The 21206-nt window shown below is 40.1% G+C and overlaps 1 protein-coding gene across 2 annotated transcripts in view; it reads left to right on the top strand.

The window, feature by feature from the left end:
- Window positions 1–352: 352 nt before the first annotated feature.
- The window catches only part of nlgn2a (neuroligin 2a), a 291767-nt gene continuing 270913 nt past the window's right edge, over window positions 353–21206 (top strand). For both annotated transcript variants that reach the window (XM_037676806.1, XM_037676799.1), the window contains exon 1: window positions 353–865. In XM_037676806.1, coding sequence (XP_037532734.1) covers window positions 358–865 — 508 coding nt within the window. In that variant the 5' untranslated portion in view covers window positions 353–357. The remainder of the gene's footprint in view (window positions 866–21206) is intronic.

Genomic DNA, 21206 nt, shown 5'->3' with positions numbered 1-21206 from the left:
ATCACCACCCTCTTAAATCGCCTCCCTCCTCCTCCTGTCTCTTACTGCAGAGTTTGTCATCAATCCAATTATCTGGATAGCAGAAGACGGATCAGTATGGAACGTAACAGAACCATGGTTAGGAAAGCGTTTCGGATCGCTGTTAACTGGATTCATCATTGACCTGGACTTCAAACCAAGACACCACCCCCCTTTTTCCAGACCCCCAACTACCCTTATATTCCACGATACCTTCTGCCTGGTCTTGACTATCACCAGTCACCTGATTTGCTGTTTTATCTTGCTCCGCTGTATTTTCTCCGTGTTGGGTCTACATTGTTTTTGAAAGAACAAACTAGAAGCAGTTGGCTGAGCAGTATGACTCCAGCCCCGGACCCTCATCCTTTGACTCTGAGTAAACAAAGCCGTCAGGCTTTGTTGTCCAGGACACGCTCTTTCAGTTTCCTGACAGACTGGTGCCTCATGAGTCTTCTAGGCCTCATCTTGTTTATCAGTCTGGCCTCGTGCCAAAGGATGGATCCTTCCAAGCACCCCATAGTCAGCACCAACTACGGAAAGCTTCGAGGCATCAAGAAGGACTTGAACAATGAGATTTTAGGCCCCGTGGAGCAGTACCTGGGTGTGCCATACGCCACCGCTCCCATTGGAGACCGTCGCTTTCAACCACCTGAAGCTCCAGGATCCTGGCAGGAGATCCGTAACGCCACACAGTTTGCCCCCGTTTGCCCGCAGAATGTCCACGGGGTGCTGCCAGAGATCATGCTTCCCGTTTGGTTCACGGATAACCTGGACGTGGCGGCGGGATACATCCAGAACCAGAGCGAGGACTGCCTTTACCTCAATATCTACGTGCCCACAGAGGATGGTAAGTAAACTGAAGGGGTTGGTGGAGGTGGGGGTGGATGGGTGTGCGAGTTTGTTTGGCAATGGTGACAGACATGAACACATTTTTGTACTAAGCCCTGCCCTAAGAGTTAATGTGTCTGCACCTGTCAAAATGTACAAAACCTATTGAGTCACACAAGACAGTTCATTAGTAAAATTAGTGTCTGGTAGAAAAATCAGAGCTGTTTGTTTTTTCTTTCTTTTTGGTTCTTCTTTGGTCTGAAAGATTTTCCACCATGAACAGGAAAGAAGAGAGAAAAATTATGACCCACTTTAAAGCAAAGATCATCTAAATAGGACTTAGCAGTTCCTGGTGATCTTAGAGTTGATTCATATTAAAAGGGATTTTCTTTAGTCCCGAGCTGAAACAAAGAATCATTACCACCTATCTGTCCGTAAAGATGACACAAAACACTGGGGAACTAGGAAGTGCACTATCCGAGTCATTTTTTAAAACTACCTTTTAAAATGTATTTAAATGAATGTCCGTCCAGAACACAGACGTTAAGACGGATGCTGAAATACACATAACCGGTCAGTAGGTGGCATTAAATGTAAAATAACAAAAGGATGTGCTTAGCATGACGATTCTCCGTAAACAGCCCTCACATCTTTTTATTTTTTTTGACATCATTGATGAGATCTTCTCAATGGTTGTCTTTTTTTGTTGACTGATGAATTTTTCTGGTAACACGATCAGGAAAAGTCAGGGTACTTGGGTAAAAACATTGTTTTTATTATTTTTTCTGAGTACCCTCATTACAGGATGTACAGTAGCATAAGTCATTTGTGAAGTCGCTTGTACTTCTTTGCTACTCCAAAACCTTGGTTGGCTTTGTTGTCAATAATAAATTAAAAGCGGCAGATGTTAGACGTCTCCACTTTGGATACAGTTTTAACAAATCTCAGTTTTCATTCACAAATGACACCATTTTTAAATGTGGATCACAGGATCAAACAAAGTGGTTACTTTTGCAAATTATGCTTTGTGGAAGTATCCATGTCTTGTAGAGTGCTCTACAAGACAAAAAGCTTTTTAAAAAGCGGGATAACCATTTCACAAATTCTTTCAAACATAAGGGCTTTGTTGGGGGAATAGTTGGAGTGGTAATTTCCCTGAAGCTCGCAATTTCAGCCTGAACATTTGCTGCTTTAGAAGAAAAATACAGCACAGCAAGTTCACTTGTCTCCTTTATTATTCTAAACCAAATTTCTGTTTAATTTGTTTAATTTAACCTGGAAGCTTTCATTGATCGACAACAGCTCTTGTTTTAGGAAGTGCTGGTTAAGATGGTGGTCTAAAAAAATCAGGGTCATGTAAAGGTTTATTACAAAATGGAAACTTCAAATGTAGGCCTGTCTCGATAAACAAGAAATCAATTAATCGCATGATAAATGAAAATTATTGATCTCATTTTCACTTATCGGCTTTATCGTTTCTTAATGGTCTCTCTCTTTCTACTGGAGACATGGGTCAACTACGGTGCTCTTCACTGACCCCTCCCTTTCTCTTTAAAATCTGTTGTAACCGTCCAAAATCGCATTTTTGGATCGTTAAAAGCATTTAAGCTACGAGCTAAGCTAACAGGCCGACCTCGAGGAATAAACCTCCGTCTTGTCGAGCTCCAAAAATTCACGGTTGAAACCTGTGCCTTTGTTTAAAAGTTTTTTTCTCTGCAAAAAGAAGCTGAGAACTTGTTTACTGATTTTTTATTAAAAGCTTTGTGTGAAAAATGCTAAAGAGCTCAAATTACACCATGTCAGCCCATGTCATGTGACGGAGCCTCCCTCACATTTTTCTTAAAGAGACAGGCCGCTCAGCTATCCATCCTTTGGTTCAAACAGTCTAATACAAAAAAACGAATCACACTCAAAACAAATCAACGTTTTTTCTAAAATTTGACAAATAATTATTATTGTTAAATTTCAGACAATATTATCGTTTATCACAATAATTTTTGAGACAATTAATCGCCCAGCAAAATTTGTTATCGTGACAGGCCTATTCAAATGTCCATGCAATAAAGAATGACAAAGTGATTACAAAATTACCCAACTAAGTTTAACTGCTTGTGTGGTTTGATGCTTCACAATTAATAAAATGCAACAGGAATAAAGTCTGATTTTATCGTTATGTGTTGTGGGACTTCAACTATATGCAGACGATTTGAATTTAAGTCGACTAACGAGCCTGTTGTTGGTGATTTTTGAGGAAAGTATTTGACATCTTTTGACTTTTCTCACATTTTTATCACAACTTATATTTTTGCCTGCCCAAAATCAACAGGGTGAGCCAAAAAAAGAAGTGTCCATCCTTTAGCAGGTTTGCTATGTGGAATAGAAATTTCCCATCAGCCCACTCTCTCTATTCTCTCGTCTTCCCTGGGGTATCAGAAGACGTGTTAGAAATTTGTCTTTTCATTTCTTTATCTCCATTATAAGCTACAACGAGCCAGGACCTTTCCAAGTAAAGTAGGATTTTAAGGCTGTAAGAATCCAGTTGGCAGATTTCGCAAAAGATGTAAGTTTTGACCTCTAAGTCAACTGGACATTTTCTGACGGGAACTTTAAAGAGGGGTTCTGTATTGTGCAGATAAAGTGGTGTAGCTGCAAGAAAATGAACCAAGAAGCTCCAAAGATAATATTTTCAGCAGGTTATCTTTGTGCTCTTATTGACTAAGGGTGCCAATGGATGGGCATTAAAGCAAACTTTACCCTTCATGCTTATTTCTCTTCAGGTTCTGCCACAATTTGTAATTGTGCTATGTCTTGTGGTAGAAGTACAACAAATGGCATCTGCATAATTGCAGAAAAAAATAAAGCTATCTCGATAACAAGATTTTGGCACAATGAGTGAGAAAACCCAAGGACTTTTTGTAGCTTTGTAGCATACATCAGAATAGAAACATGATTTAAACATACCGTAATTTCCAGACGATTGAGCGCACCCGAATATAAGCCCCGCCCACTAAATTAAAATAATACTAATAATAATTGTATACATATGCTTGTCTATAAGCCATGCCTGTACATGTAGACCTGTCACGATAAACAATAAATCAATTAATTGCACGATAAATTAAAATTATCGACATTATTTTCATTTATCGACTTTGCTTCTTGGTGTCTCATTTTCTACTGAGGACCCTGGCTCAACTCGGGTGTTCTTCACTGACCCCTCCCTTTCTCTTTTCTATTTAAAATTTGTTTTAAACGTCCAAAATCGCGTTTTTGGATCGTTAAAAGCAGCCAAGCTGAGAAGCTAAGCTACGAGCTAAGCTAACAGGCCGACCTCGGGGAAAGAACCTCCGTCTTGTCGAGCTCCAAAATTCACGGTTGAAACCCGTGCCTTTGATTAAAAGTTTTTCTCTGCAAAAAGAAGCTGAGAACTTGTTTACTGATTTTTTTTTTTATTAAAGGCTTTGTGTGGAAAAATGCTATGCTAAAGATCTCAAACCACACAGAGCGTCCGCCATTTTGAGAACCAAAAAACAGGAACGAGGAACGTCAAGTCAACGTCCCATGTCACGTCAAGGGGCCTCCCTCCCATTTTTCTTAGAGACTCACTATCCATCCAGTGGTTGAAACAGTATTATACTGCCATCCAGTGGTTGAAAAAGGTACTACACACAAAAATTAACAGTTTCTTCTTAAATTTGGCAATAATTACTAATTATTGTCAATTTTCAAACAATATTATTATTTATTGCAATAATTTCTGAGACAATTAATCGCCCAGCAAAATTTGTTATCATGACAGGCCTATGTCCACGTTGAAATAGTTACACAGGAAGATACATACACAAATACGTTGAATAAATGATTTTACTGAACAGTGCCTGTAACACGGCTGGTTGCCTACCAGGAAGTGATTGAGCGCTATTTTCATCTTCCTCCTGCGCAAACTTGTGCTGTCCTCTTCCTCCCCGTTTCATTGGTCCACTGTGACCTGTTCAGTAATTTTGTTGGTCAGATTTTTTTAACCTTTATTTATACAGGTTAAGTCATGAGGACCTACCCCCCAAGAGAGACATGTATTGGTCAGCTGTGTAAGTGCCTGGGTGTGAAGAGGCTAAATGTTTGGGTGACATGAAGCTCGTTAGACCATCAAAAAAAGAAATCCATAAATTACCTGTAACTTTGAAAAGCCGCATGGTTCAAAGCGTCTGAAAAAAGTAGCGGCTTATAGTCTGGAAATTACGGTAGTTTACATGTTACCGAATGTTTCAATTTCTTGACTTAAGTAGGAATTTAATACCTTTTTTACTGTTTTTTTTTTTACACAGTCACTGCTTAGGTTTTGTGATTTTTATTTTTTATTTTTAGGTTTTGCCATAGAACACGATGTCACTAACTTTTGAGCTGCCTGCTTTTTTCCAAAATTATTGCAACTAAACTTGATTTTTATAATCTGTACATTTTTACAGATTATACTGTACAGTACATCAAATGTTGTATAATTTTGTCTTGTTTCGCTCAACGTGCCTCTTTTTACTTTAAAAGTTCTGTTTTTCCTGAAATCCCTCCAGAGTGCAGATTGTACACGCATCCAGACGTCCGTAGACGTCCAACGTCTCTGAGCTCATCTTCAAAATGTGAACGTGTAGAAGCTGAAACCTGCAAATTCTGCACAAAACTCATTTAATTTGAATAATATATGTTTTATTTAGTCAGTCGAAGTCTCAGAGAAACTTTGCAGAGTTAAATTGTCGACTAAATGTTTGAAAAAGTTACGTGAAGATGTGTGAATATCTGGGAATTTGATGTTTTTTTATGCGTATTGCTGCCTTAGAGACATCTAAAAACACAAGTGTTGTTACTGTTAATGTCAAGGAGAGGGGTTGTTGGACCCACAAAGACTACGGTTCCTGTTCAGATGTCACTCGTTGCATCCAAGGTCCAATTATGAACGAAAAAGGTCTTTTGAACTCATATCCTCTGCATAAAACACTAAAGATGCAAACATTGTCATGTGATGAGCAGACTCTTCTTCTGCTTACACTTCAGGAATTTATACTTTATTGGTAAAGAATCTTATCAGAGCGTTGTACAAAAACTTTGCATGACAATTGGTGCCATAATTTAAAAAAAAGTCAGAATTCTTTTTTTTTTTCTCAGAATTTCCTGGCCCTAATCCTCTTCTGAAAACAACAACAACAACAACAACAAAACACTAAACTGATCCATTTCATTTGGCACATTGTTGTGTCTGACACTATAAGACTATCCACCTTATTCCTAGCCCACTTGGTGCCTTGTGTGAATTATGGGTGTAACTTCCGGCGCGGACCAGAACCGGCGTTTGTTTATGTGGTATCGGTACGAGCTAATGTATTTTCTCCAAGCATTGTGGATTTAATTTAAACATGTAGGAACACCACCTGTCAGAGCTCAAACTGGACCATATACAGTCGTCCCTCACTAATCGCAGGGGTTACATTCCAGACACCCACTGCGTTGGATGGAAACCCACGAAGTAGGGACGATATATTTATTTTACTATATTTTAAGGCTTTATAAACACTTCCCACACCCTTGCAATGTTGTTAATAATGCTCTAAACTCTAAATGCTCTAAAAGAGCACTGCAAAAGAGAACAGACAGACTGATGCTACGGTTACTGAGACAATCAGCACCTGGGATACAGAGAACGATGCTCTGGTTCATATGTGTCAAACTCAAGGCCCGGGGGCCAAATGTGGCCCCCCTTAACATCTTACCTGGCCCCCAAGATGTTATTTTAAATGTAAAATACTTTTATCACTTTATTTTTTTCAGTAATCTTTGATTATGATGTTAAAAGTGCAACAGAAAACATCAAATGAGACCAGTCAAACTCTTGTTGAGGAACCTGCAACCAAGAAAAGATGCTGGGTCTCTAACTTGAGTTAATGTGGATTCTGAAACTGGCCTTTAGTTTCATAAAGGTTTTAATTTTTATAAGTGGGTTTGACACCCCTGCTCTGGTTGGTCGCCTTCCATCAATCACACAATCTTACGTTGAACACCCACAAAACAGAGAGTCTGCGCAAGTCAAACTGCGAAGTACCGAGGGAGTACTGTAATCAAATCGCTGCCTACTACGGACGAGGGACGAAGGATGAGCTGAAGAAGTGGCTGCAGATTACATCTACTAGCACAGTGGTCCTCAACCCCGGGCCGCGGACCGATACCGCGATGCAATAAAGGTTGGGGACTACTGTACTAGCATCTTTAGCTACTTGACTGACTCAGTTCTTCGGACGGTGTAGTGATGAACAGCCTGAAAAGCTCTGAGGTGTATCAGTATCTTTGCAGTAATAAGGTCGGTGGTGTTTTGTTAAAAGAGGTGGGACACAATCTTATTTACCTTAAAGCAGAGACAGAGCCCAGCCAAAGCCTTCTAGTCCTCCATCACCGAGCTTGGGTTAATTGCAGAGAAAATCGTAATACCGAAGACAAACAAATGCTACAATGCTGTGCCCTTCATGTTAGAGCTGTCATTTCTAACCTGAACCGGATTAGGGCCGGGCCATAATAATGTGCTTAATGTGCGGACCGGGCTGGTGTCAGGTTTTTGATTGCATCAGCGGACACGTACAGCTGACGATCCAATTATATGGCAACATGGCTTGCCGTACAATCACCAGCATCACGCGGCCATTTGACCGTGCACTGACCGGCCCTGAAAGAGGTAAAAAAAAAAAAAGTTCAGTTAAGCTTCAGCCCAAATGGACGTTCATTCAGCCGCTGCACTTAGCGGACGTGTGCGGCCGACGACCCAAACAGGTGAGATCCCAAAACATCCTGCAGAAATGTCAGAGTAGGGTCCGTGTCTGAATAATGCAGAATACAGGCAGAAGCAGGGATATAATACGCTTTGACAGCCATGAAAGGCCAAACACCACCTCAGCTCTGATCTTCTACCCCTTTATTCAGCTGCGCATGTCCGACAACCGTTAATAACTATATAAGCAGTCAAAGCTTAATTAAAAAATGTTGTTGTGTGTTCTGACCTGTAATTACTGTTAACTCGTCGGGTGGGGTGGGGGTTGGAAATGATGGCTACGGGCTGGGGCCGGGTCAGGTTGGATTTTTGTGCCCAAATAAACTCTACTTCATACACTCGAAACCACACCTGATGTTCTCGTCTCTTCTCCGGTGGTTTATTGTAGTCCAGCCACAAAGTAGGAAGCAGGTTTTCCTCCGTCGGCCGTTTGTCAACAAAGTGAAATGAGCTCACAAACAGAGTTTTTGGGTGGTCTCAAGTTCAGGTTTTTCAGCCACGTTCTTCTTAATTCCTCATCATAAGTAAGTAAACTTTCTGGTTGCTAAATAAATGTAAACGAAACAAAATCAGTGTTTTATCTGATAAACTGAATGCAAATTACTTTCAAATAAATTGTGTTCCATGCTCCGTTACCATAATTAACCAATGCTTACTGCTACTTCCTGTCTGACAGGAAGTAGCACCTATAATCATTTATACAGTAGAGACCCCAGGAGTAAGGTGGATAACTGATTCCCTTCCTGACTAACTTTTCTCTGCACCTCCACCCACCAAACACCGCAGCCTCAGCCTTCTGACACCTCGTCTCCACTGCTTTTAGCTGCAGGGGCTCCAGCAGCATACTGCACCTAACATCAGCTTTTTCCTCCTCGTTTCCCACGCTGTGGTGGAAATGTAAATGTCACACAGAGAAATATATTCCAGCCAGTCACTTACAGTCTCCTGCTGGTGTGAATGTTGCACAAATACAACCGACAGTGGCATTTCATGAGTATTCCCCGAGCGCTCACCGTGGTTCCAGCAATCATTACCAGGGAGGTGCGCAGGTTAATGTCTCCTCTCTTTTGCACCTCTTCTACTTTACCTACGTTGCTTTTGAATATTTTGTTGACACGTCCTGCTGAGGGAAGGAGACGAGCAGAAGGAGTAAAAGAGGAGAAGCAAGACTTTTTGGCTGGTAATTCAAAAATGGGCACAATTGGACACTCCGACTCTGTTTTTCAAACCCAAATGTTGCTTCTCTCCGTTTCCCGAGGCCTTTTTCTCATATATTTTTAGGAGCCCCATTTAAACCGAATCGTTACCCCCCTTTATTCTAAGTGGATTAATCCTGCAGAACTACTTCTTTATGCTGCCATCAGTGCAAACGGAGGAACGTGGGACGCTCTGACATGTTTATGTGTTTGCTCACAGTTGAAGAAATTCTGTACCATTTGGCAAGAACTCGTGGCTCTTTAATTAATACTTAAGTGCTTAGCGAGTTGCAAAGAAAGCCATGTGTTGTTGTTTTTCTCTAACTCTGCATCACTCCTAAATGATTATGTTCCAGCATTTTAGAATAAAATAAAACAAAAACGATTTTGTTTTTCCTCAAGGTTATAGCATCCCAATTACAGCAACCCTAACATCATACACAGATAAGTATTTATGAGTTCCTTTAACAAGTACTTTTATTATTAAACTACCTAATTATCTTAGAGAATAACAAATGTTGCTCTCTCTTGTTCCAAAACACTCTGTATACTTTTTCATATAAACGGTTGGATTTTTTTTTACAATAAAAGGAATATTCAGTTTTTTTTAAGTGAGGTGTTATGGAATAATATTGAGCGATCAGTATCTTACCTGCTATAAGGCGGGGGATGTCAATGTGGAGAATCAGCTAAGCTAAGCTAATTATACTCAGTTAACCTAACTACTAGTCAAGTCACTAGTAATGCATACTCTATTTAACAACTATTAGTTAAGCTAACAGCTATTAGTTATGCTAGCTGTTAAGTTAATAGCTATTAGGTAAGCTAACTGCTATTAGTTAAGCTAATGCTACTCAGTTAACCAAACTAGGCTACTAGTCAAGCCACTAGCAATGCATACTCTAACAGCTATTAGTTAAGCTAACACCTTTAGTTAACAGCTATTGGGTAAGCTAGCTACTATTACTTAAGCTAACAGCTACTCAGTTACCCTAACTACTAGTCAAGCCTCTAGCAATGCATACTCAATTTAACAGCTACTTGTTAAGATAACAGCTGTTAGTTAACCTAACAGCTACTCAGTTAACATAGTCAAGTCACTAGCAATACATAATCTAACAGCTATTAGTTAAGCTAACTGTTAACTTAACTGTGTTAGCTTAATTAATAGCTGTTTGCTGCTAACAGCTAGTTGTGCTAACAGCTAACATTAATCAACTAAGTTGATCAGAAGTTGCTTGCTCAGTATTATCTGGTTTACAGAGACATCACAGGGTAGTTAAAGTCATAGCGTATCTCTGTTAAATTTTGCACTTTGTTGTGTTTAGTTGTTTTTCTTTTTCATTTGAACAAAAATAAACTGTGACTCATGGCAAATTTGCTTAAGAATACCTTTGTTTCATGAAACTAAATGTAGCAATAAAAATGTACCGACATATCTTGGAAAATAGTGACGACTTGAATAAATTTCTCTTGCAAAGAGGACAAGGTGTAAAATTACATTTTATAGTGGTTTACTGAAGCGCTCGGGCAACGCCGAGATTGAAATTCAGTCTTGAATGGACTTTTCTCAGAGTAGCCTTTAGCTTGACTTTTTCATGAGAGTTTCTCTTGGATAACTAACTTACTGGTCTGCCAAATAACATTAACTAATCATAACTACTTCACTAAACCCTTCTTCAATTTTATAGACTACGATAGCAGTGCCTCGTACAATATGGACAACTCTTTGAGTTTGGCTGTTGAGATCTTTATCCACTTTCACCAAGATATGGGAGAATCTCCAAACTCATTTGTTATATTTACTCAAGCGATTGTCCTGGAACCAAACAGCCAAGCAGGCGAGTTACTTTGAACACTGTTTTTCTTGGCCTCCATATAACACGGTATAATACACAATGCTCTATGTGAGTTTTTACCTCAGACGTATAAAGTAAAAAGAAATTCACCACCTGCTCTTAGTGATGGATGGTCCCAGATTGCTTCCAGTTGGATCTCTGTTTGTATAAAATGAACTTTGTAGTTCAACCCTAATGCACGGTGTTAATTATAACCCATCTTGTTTTCTCTATAGCGGTAGTGTAGAATATTGTTCTTTGGGCCTGAGGGGAGCTGGCAGGTTGTTCCCTCACCAAACACAGGGAGGCAGGGTCCCCGCTGGTTCCCTTGGAGACAACATCCCATAAATCATAGAAAGAGGTTTTCACGTGGTTCCTGTAGAGTCACGCTGGATCGATGGAGGAGCCAAGGGAAGGAAGGGCTGCTACCGCCCAGGGCCCACAGAAAGAGCCATGTTTCTCTCAGCAGTTGGCAGCCATTAACAAAGAGCAAGCCTTCATGGTGAATGAGCTCGACCTGATCTTAGAGGAAATGTGGAAATTATTACCTGTACACAGGATTTATCATAGCAATGCCTTGGTAGACTGGACCTGGTGGAGAATGAAAGGCTGAGATGTTGGTAAAATTATGAAATGTGAAGCAAAGAAAGCTTAATTGGATAAACCCAAAGCATTTGAAAATGCTTTTTGTTTTTTTTAAATAAACCAGTTCTTATTTCTTGATTTTGTTTAGTCACAAAAAGAAGAGCAGACACTGTAATCCCAACTTCTGTTTCATCTCTTTCATCTTTTCTATGAAACATTTGTGCTTCAGCTGCAACTTATTTTTCATTCCGTTTCTGATCATCCTTGAAATTACAATCAACCAATTTATAACTCAACAGAGCAAAAGAAGTAGAAGAAAATGGCATTTTTTAAGGTGTTTTTCTTTATGTAGTCTGAGAAATATGTTGCCTCAAGGGATGCAATTACTGCAGTGTTTGATTTTGTGGCACTTTATTGTTCATGACAGCAACAATGAACAAGTGCAGCCATTTGTACTGTTTTTGTTCTTTTGTCCAAACAACAAAAAACGTCTCGCCCCAAAGCTTTTGAATCAGCCCGGAATCTTGAAGGGATCCAATAAACGCACAGTATGCACAGAAAAACACAGTTATGGGTTCTAGTTGAAGACTAGATACATGTACAAACCTTCTGTGCAGTCAGTGATGGAAACGCACCGGTCTGGCTAACGTTTAAATGTAACTACAATCGTATTTTAACAAGTCGTGCTCTCCATCATCCCTCACACATCCCCATTTGTGCTGGACTCCATTGACCTTAGAATGACATCACCGTCAACATAATCATGTGTTGCAACTCAAAGCCAAGAGACTTAATGGTAATGTAAGAAAATATTTATCCATATTCTATTAGAGATGCACGATATTATCAGCATGGTATCGGTATCCGCCGATATTAGCGTTAAAGCTAAAACCGGTCATTCCATCAAAAGAACTCACCGATATAAAAGACACTGTTTTTGTATGACAACCCAGTGACAAGGATGCCTGCAGCGGCAGCACAACGTGATGACGTCACTCGCGCCTACCTGATCTCATGGCGGAGAGGAAAATTTCAAAATGTCGACAGTGTGGAAGTTTTTTTGTTGTTGTTGAGGATGTCGGATTCCGAAGACTTTTGGACTAGTTGAGTCTCGCTACATCGTCCCCAGTCTGAGATATTTTTCCTACGTAGCCTTACCCGAGTTACCTGCCGTCATTTCCAACGTCATTGAGAAGCTAACAGCCGATAGCACTTGGGTGACTTTTACCACAGACATTTGGACGTCAAGTGTTAGCCCCGTTAGTATGATTAGTCTAACGGCACAATGAATAGACAAAAACTTTGAACTTAAAAAGGCTGTCCTTCATGCACAGGAGTGCAGAGGATCCCACACTGCAGCTATAGGAACCTGGAACAAGCCTCCCCAAGTCAGACAGCATCGCAGGTGACTAATGCTAATAAATAACATTTAACACTTTTCATTTAATATAAGTTAATGTGCTATGCATATCATATGGTTGTTACTGAAAATATGCCACCAGCTCTTACAGCGGTTACACAATTTTTGTAGCAAATAAGCCTAAATAAGAGGAATATGTTCTGACAAAGGAAAGTATATTAAACATCAGTATCGTATTGGTTATCGGCCAAACAAGTTTTAACATATTGGCATATCAGATATCAGCCAAAAATCCAATATCGTGTATCCCTACATTCTATGCATTCAAACAGTGTAGCAGCCCGTTTCTTAATTGAGGTAGTATACTAATATGGTTTTGACTGGCAGAAATAAAATGTGTTTTCCTGCAGCCATTTGCACTTTTCTTGCATAAGGCAGCCATATTGGATATTGAGGTATGTGTTGGCCAAACGGCTTCCTTCTTTTTGAATTGGAGTCCTGACTTTAGGGGTGTGTTCCTTAGATAGAGAACTTTACTAATTGGCTTTTATGTATGTGAATGTTCCTGTAAAGTGCCCTGAGACAACTTTGTTGTGATTCGGCACTATATAAATAAACTGAATTGAATTGTTCCAGTTAAATTTTCTGACTTGGAATTTAAGATTTTCACTTTTTAAGTACAAATAACACTCACCATTGAGTACAAACCCAAACTGGATACATTTGGGTTGACTCGGAAAAATGAACAACCCTTGCAACACTACACTCTTGTGACCAAAGCTTGCAACTTCCTGGAAGAACCCTAAATTACTTTAACACCCATCCATTATCTTTACCCACTTCTTCCTTTTTGGGTCACGGGGGTGACAGGTGCCCATATCAAGCAATCACTGTGCAAGAGGCGGGGGACACCCTGGACAGGTATCCAGTCCATCACAGGGACACATAGAGACAAATGAGACTAAAGACCATTCACTCTCTCACTCACACCTAGGGAAAATTTACAGTTACCTATCAGCCTAACTTTTATTGACTAAAACATAAACCACAAAATATCAACCTTACAAATGTTTTGTCTTATAACATTTACTTTATTCAGCTAACCCATATTTGAATTTTAACATATTTAAGATAAAGTGCTATTTGTTGTCATCATTGTGCGTTTCCATACAATGGTGAAATTGGCTCTCTGCACTTAACCCATCAAACACCTAGGATACACCCAGGTGGAGCAGTGGGCAGCTATGTAAGCGCCCTGGGAGTAATTAGGGATTGGGTATTTTGCTCAGAGACACCACGACATGTGGGAATGGCTGGGGATCAAATCTGGGACTTTCGGGCCCCGAGTTGGCTGCCCTACCTCTACCCCATTTTGCCAACCCAAAAAAGACTTAACATCAAAGGGCTCATCAGGCAAAAAAGACAAACTTTTCATCCTCAGTCACTCCAAATCAGTTTCAGACCACTTTAAAATAATTTTGAATGGTTAAAAGGACTGTTTGTTCCACCAAGGAGCAGTTATGAGGACCAATATGTTTTCACCAGCAACAATGAAGAGCCGTGGTCTTCAGTTGAATTTTAAAGCTGCAATACTTCAAACATTCAAATTGAGTTACACGAGTCAAGACTTGTAGGAGAGATGCATCTGCTTCATGCTGCAGACATTCAAATATAAAAATTAAGAAGCTTCTACTTCAGTGCTGCTGTTGCAGTTTCAGTAGGGTGAGTACAGAAACTGTGTTTAATTTGCTTGACATATTTGTATGGACAGACCAACTGCAGCTTCTTTTCCTACTCAAATCAGTTCTGAGTCAAGAAAGTTTATACTTTGATGCAGGAGCTAAATAGACCTAATACATGTAGGTGTCAGGACCACACATGACTATAGAGTGAAAAGTACCATACTCGCCGCCGTAAACGTTACACCGCCGTGCAAGTTGCATCAGTCCAAGTATGTCTAATAAAGTGAAAAAATATATATAAATATGTTGCTTCCCTGTATAAGTCACATCTATTATGCGTCACCGCTGACACGTTGCATTTGTGACACGTCAACTGTGACCACCTGGAAATGTGGGCCGGTGTCGTGCCAAAAATTGATTGGCTGCCAAATGGCGGCCACGGGAGCATGCACGGAGGACTTTAACAAAAAATGTAATAAAATTAACACTTAAAAACAATTATTTGTTTGCTCGAAATTATATCAAAGGTGTTTCTCAGTTGAACTTTTCCTTAATAAATGCACTTTGACGATCAAATCAGCTGCATTTCAAAAGCTGATTTGCTGGAGTGCACAGACAGACAACTCTGCATTTCTTCGAAATGTAACAAGATAACCACCTAAAAACAATTATTTGTTTACTTGAAATTAAAGTAAAGGTGTGTCTCAGTTGAACTTTTCTTTAATAAATGCACTTTAATGGTCAAATCAGCTGCATTTTACCTGGGCGGCGCGGCAAAATGTAGCTGATTTGACGTTTGCTCCAGGAGTTCTGGAGCGAGACGAAGGTGGCTCTGTATGGCAAGCCAAGTGTCTCATTAATAGCCATTTTTACCTATTAATGAAACACTTGGCTAGCCATATTAATTGAGGGCCCTCTAGTGGCTGAAAATGGTAGTGTTCAATATTTTCCATGTCAGATTGAATGAAATCTTCAGATCACAGCCAAAAATTGGGTTATAAATATGGGAAAAACATAAATACGTCACTTCACTGTATAAGTCGCAGACATGCTAATTTATGCAAAAATCTGCGACCTATACAGCGAAAATTAAGGTCAAGTTGGCCAAAAGCTCATAGCGCGGTCAAAAGTAAGATACATGAAAAACTAACTACTTCTAGTGTTCATCGCGTTTTTATATAAATAATAAAAATCAAAAGTATTGTAAAAATAAACGACCAGAACAGTTAAAGACCACAAACCCAGCACCTTCAGAAGAATCTACTCTGTGGTTGGTCAACGTTTTACCTCAGTAAGCCTCTACATAAGTGCCGTTTAAGATGCTAGTTCTGTTCATTTAGTCCATTCAAATAGGGCGTACATTGGTTTTGCCAGATAATCCTTGGAGATTCGAACTGCCAACCTCAGCATTGTCAGTGCGGCGCTCCTTTTCGGCCGAGCGGCAAGGATGCGAGCAGAAAGCCTTATAAATTATTCCCTCCGATACTTCATCCATCTCCATGCATCAAGCTCAAACCCCCGCGTCTCTCCGTCCTGCAATATTTCAATTTTCTGAGGAGATTCATCAAGAAGAATTCAATACTAATACAATAAAGCTTTCGACGTTTGCGGACCCCACTGCAGCGTCGTCAAAGGGCTACAGACGAATGAATAAATAAGAGTCCAAAACAAAGAGATAAATAATAGAAAGAGAGGGATGAGTGCCAGCAAGCAGCAGCAGAAATATGAGGTATTTTGCTTCTAGTGGCAGAAAAATCCTTGATTATTCTGCTCTGGCTCTTTCTTTATGTCAGCCTGGGTTGATACCTGTCACCGTACAAAGACCGGAGAAACGGGTTGATGGTGAGTGAGGAAAAAATAGATCATGCACCTCGATGCAACTGGAATACTCATCCTCTGACCTGAATGATTTCTTGTACATACAGTTCTTCATCATAAAACCCACAGTTTTCTTTAATGCAAGTCTGCTCACCAGAACTAAAGCTGACAAGTAAGACAAGGACGCAATAAGAGTGTAATTAAAAGCCGGCAATCTGTTGATGGTTCATGTGGACGATGGAGGTCAGAACAACTCCTGTCCTGCTCTTTCAAACCAAGTCTGACTGAATTAACTTTTATTTTTGCACCTCATCCCATGTCTTGCCTTGTTTTTGTCCTTTTTCTGTGCTCTGTCTCATTCTTTCTGCTCTCTAGAGGTTCAGTCCGGTAAACAACAACCGGTTTGTTTGGTTTATCTCTTGAGTTGCAAGGTTTTAGATACAATCACATCAGTTCTGTTGATTTATCTAAAATAATACATTCATAAAACGCTGCATTCTTGAAGTCTACATTTGAAAGTGTGAGGGAGGCGGTAGATAACGTCATGAATACAGACTAAAGAGTCTTGACATTGCCAAACAACTTTTGTTCAACTAAGGAAGAGCTGCTGGCTTTACTTAAGGATCATGGTCAAAATCAAAAAGAAACAGTCAACAGGCTGTGAACTGGAGAGAAAACAAAGGTGTACATCTGAACCAAAAACTACAAAATACACAGAGTAATGACTCAATGGAGTGCAGGTACGATAGATAAGCTGTGTATGTTGAACATGGAAAAAAGGAGCCAAGGGAAGATGATTGGTGGCATTTAGAGGCTGGACTTTTCCAAATGTCTTACAACAAATAGGTCAGAGGTGGTACCCCTAATGGCCCCCTCATACCCAGGCGTACTGTGTACTCCGTGAACCGCGTGGACTCTACGTGTACTGTCTGCAGACGGTTGAGACTTCATACTCGAGCGTACGGCATAGAAAAAATAGGTGAGATGCCTCCCTTTGCCCCATCCCCACTTTTTCCTCTCATCTTCTTTCTTGCCTTAACAAATCTGTCCCTGAGGTACTTCCATTTAGCTCGACAAAGTGCCTCATCCTTACCCAGAATCTGAGCTATTTCCTCCCATGAATGTCTTGCCCTCTGAAAGCCGTTATCTGAGTGTTGGTGTTGCATACAAAACAGTTCGATGTGAACAACGTTTCTCACCGGACAGTTTATTGTGTGACACCGAGTACACGCACACGGTCATAAAAATTTATCTTTGCACGGACATGGCTGTTGGACATCTGCTTCAAGTCCGCATTGAGTCCGCGTTAAGTCCGCCTCGAGAATGCGCGGACCTCCGCAGAGTGAATTATGCCCGACTATGTTGGTGGCCTTTACTATGTCATGAGAGGCCCAAAAGCTTTTTGACAAACACAACAATACAAAAATACAGCATATATCATTACAATACTGCTCAGGCAGCAGTAGTGTCGTAGAAATGAACTTAACATCAACTTTAACACACTTTAGTATGCAACTCCTGCTGGAGTCACATAATGACTTTGCAACTGTATTTTCTTATTAGAAAATCATAGCTCTCTATCTCAGCTCTTAAAACGTGAGATGTTTTATTTTCCAGGTATTGTGTAAATCTCTGTGGTAAGATGAAGCTGACAGGCTTGTTGTGCCTGTCACAGCAGCCAAACTAAGTGGAAAACGACTCCAGGGAGCGATTTTACCGTCTGCTGCCGAAAGCAAAGGTGAAACGGCTTCTGCTCGTGGATGTGTGTGGGTTTATCTGGAACGTTAGCAAAATGCCTTAAAACCCAGTTGGTGGATTTTAAAGGAATTCTCAGAAAAAAAAAGTTTGTAGGCTCAATCATCCAGGTAGACGAATATAAAAGGGTTAAATCAGGTCATCTGGACAGAAATCACTAGATTTGATGACATCCTGATTCAAGATGGCTGCCACAACTAACCTACCTTAGCCAACACAAGAATAACTACAACTCTGTCAATTTGATAAATATTTATATTGTACTGATGCATAACCAGGGCTTAATTTGAGCCAGATCCTGCTGGAACAGGATATTTTGACAGGGTGAATTCCAGCCCTTGTTTGCTTGGATCTGGTAACTCTCAGGCTTACTAATAATAAAGTTACGAACAAGTTTGATTTCCTTGAAAGTATAAAACCTATATTGAACATGTAATCTGAAAATAATTACATAAACACAAATTTTAAACACAACAGCTACTTACGAACTTCTTAATCAGAACTGCCTCTTCAAGTAAGCATTTCTTCTTCTACCTTTAAAAAAATCTCTGCCCCTAAAAGTATAAAATCACGGGCAATTTAATTAAAAACACTAAAATATTTTTAGACAGCACAACTGAATTGCAAATCAGTTTTGCAGTTGATGTGGGTCATTAATAAAATTTTGATTATTTCTTAAAAATATGAGAGAAATGTTTGATGGGTACATGACGTATGTCACATATCAAAACAACGGTGCAAATTTGTCAAAATAACAGCGATTAAAATGTCGAAAAGACAGTCCACTTTACGCTAATTTTAAAAATTCATTGTTCAACTAAACAACTGAGAAGTGAAGCGCATAAAGGAAGTGTCAATGGAAATACTGTAGCAGGTGCACAGATGCTTGAGAGAAGCAGATCGTGCGCTATTCACACAAGGGGAGCTGTTGGTCAGGCTACTTTTTGTTGCTCTCTAAACTAGTTATTGAATCAAGTGTTTACAAATGTAGGTAAACGTAGATGTTTAAAAGCCCGTTAAAACACACCAGAACGCAGGAAATGGCATTTACTTTATTCAAAATTTTCTGGGGGAGGACCCACAGTACCCCCCGCCCCCGCCCACTCGCTATTTGTGTACCGGCATCGTTTACAAATTAAACACTGTGCATAACAAAGTTTACATTATTTGCTAGTTTAAACCATCACATGGAGGGTAGGCAGTAATTATTTGCTCACTGAATGCATAGTTAATTTTTTTCTGGTATTGCTACAAAAATGCAAAACTTCTAATCACTATCAAATATTCATTATTATTAACACTGATGGTCGGGCGTATCCTACAACATTTGAGAGCAATCAAACATGTAACGCAGCACAGAGCAACATCTTTTTTCACTGCGGTTGAAGAGAATCTCCAGAGAGCGGCGATTGGTTGGACTTGAACAAGGACATTTATAAATCGGTTTGAACTCCAAAGGGTTCAGCTGCTGTCTTCCAGCTGGTGAAACATGAACTCTGTGATTTGTCTGTTTTTTACCCTCTGATCCTCATTATTTTCACTTAACTGTCAGGATCCTCTGGCCTTAAATTGAGAGAACTGACTCGAACCGATGCACCAAATACAACTTTAACAGCTTTTCATGTTTAAATGTAGGACTTTAAAGGGCATGGAGCCTTGATTTGCTTCTTCCTGCCCTGACTCTGGACCGGCTTCCTCTCGGAGTCTTGTTTTTCTGCTCCTACTGTTGTTGACTGTAATTAAAGAATTGATCAACGCATTATCTTTGCTGCCTTAACGATGCATCGTGTCGACGATTTAATGACACGACTGACAAAGACTTTGCAGACATATTATATTGATTACATTTTGCACTCCTCAGGTTGCCTCTGAAGTTTGCTGTGGAGAAGTGTGGGGATACTTTCTTGTACCGAAAAGGCAGGAAAGGGCGACAGAGGTGTCAAGGATTGCTTTGGCCTTCATCTCCGCTTCCTCAGTTCCTTCCTGTCGGGGCGGATCAGAGGCCGCATGCACTCTGTCTTTTTACTACAGCCTGAATGAAAGAATTAACCAGAGCTCAGTTCCAGCTATTTATAGCCTGCAAGCCAGAACGACTGACAGAATAAAAGGGAAACTGAGGAGGAAATGTGCATGTGTGGGTGGATTTCAGTAATCCAGTGGGCGTACGCATGCACACACACGTCACGTGATCTCAGTAATCTGTTATTACTCATTTAGTTTCATTCACGTCTCTTGTTTATCCTTCTTTATCCCAGTTTTCTGATCATGCTTTTGCCTGTGTGTGTCCATGTGTGACTGTTAGCAAAATATCTTGTGAACCATGGATGAAGTTGAATCAAAGATGGTCACGGCGGCAGAACAAAAGTGGCTCTAATTCAGCCAAATTTACAGACATCGAACAAAAATCGCATACTTTAGACCAGGGGTGCCCACACTTTTTCAGCATGTGAGCTACGTTTAAAATGACCAGGTCAAAGTGATCTACCTGCTATAAGACCCTGTTTATACGGGAACAACCTCTGGAAACTTTTGTGTTTTTTCAATGTTTTTTGGAGGTAATGAACAAAAATTAGTGGGTTTACACAAAAACGTTGTAGTTTCCATGTCAGTTGGGTTGCCAGATAAGAAATTATGAACTATAGTACCGTGGGTTTAAAATGATAGTATTTTGACCTAAACTGTCATATGTGCTGAGAAAAGATATTCTAAGATGAGGTGTGCATTGTATTTGTTGAACATGCACACAGAAAAGGAGGGGGTAAATAAAATATTTTAAATTGATCTGGCAACCCTGATGCCAAGTTTGAACTGATAAATACTCTAACATCTCTTTGGACCCTGGATTTTATTAGTTTTGCTCCTACATGCTGACAAAGAGTGAATAGCACAAAAACACTCTGCTCTCTGCCATTTATCGCAACTGTTGTTAGTGCAGACGAACTTTGGACTGTAGCCACCTGTAGTGCATGTGCAACCACACTGGTGGAGCATTCCACACCTCCGTGGTGGCTTCCCACAAAAATTTCCACACTGAGACCTGGATTCAGAAATCTTCGATTTCAGAGAGAATGAGGGCTGTTGTCTGTAAATTAACGACCGAACGTTTCATTTCGTGTAAACGGAGCCTCAGACTGTCTGCCCTGTCTGTCAATCAAGAGAAAGATTTCATAGATGGATGATCGGCTGACATCTATTTTTTTTATGCCATGCCATCTACCCATAATACATTTGCAATTGACTAGTATATAGCGATAGGCTGGTAGATGGCGATGGACTGGTAGATGGCGATGGACTGATAGATGGCGATTGGCTGGTAGATGG

Source organism: Nematolebias whitei, chromosome 1 (genome assembly GCF_014905685.2).
Source record: "Nematolebias whitei isolate Nwh7 chromosome 1, NemWhi1, whole genome shotgun sequence".
Classification (NCBI taxonomy): domain Eukaryota; kingdom Metazoa; phylum Chordata; class Actinopteri; order Cyprinodontiformes; family Rivulidae; genus Nematolebias; species Nematolebias whitei.
The sequence above is the reverse complement of the archived record's forward strand: the minus strand, read 5'-3'. Positions and strand labels throughout refer to the sequence as shown.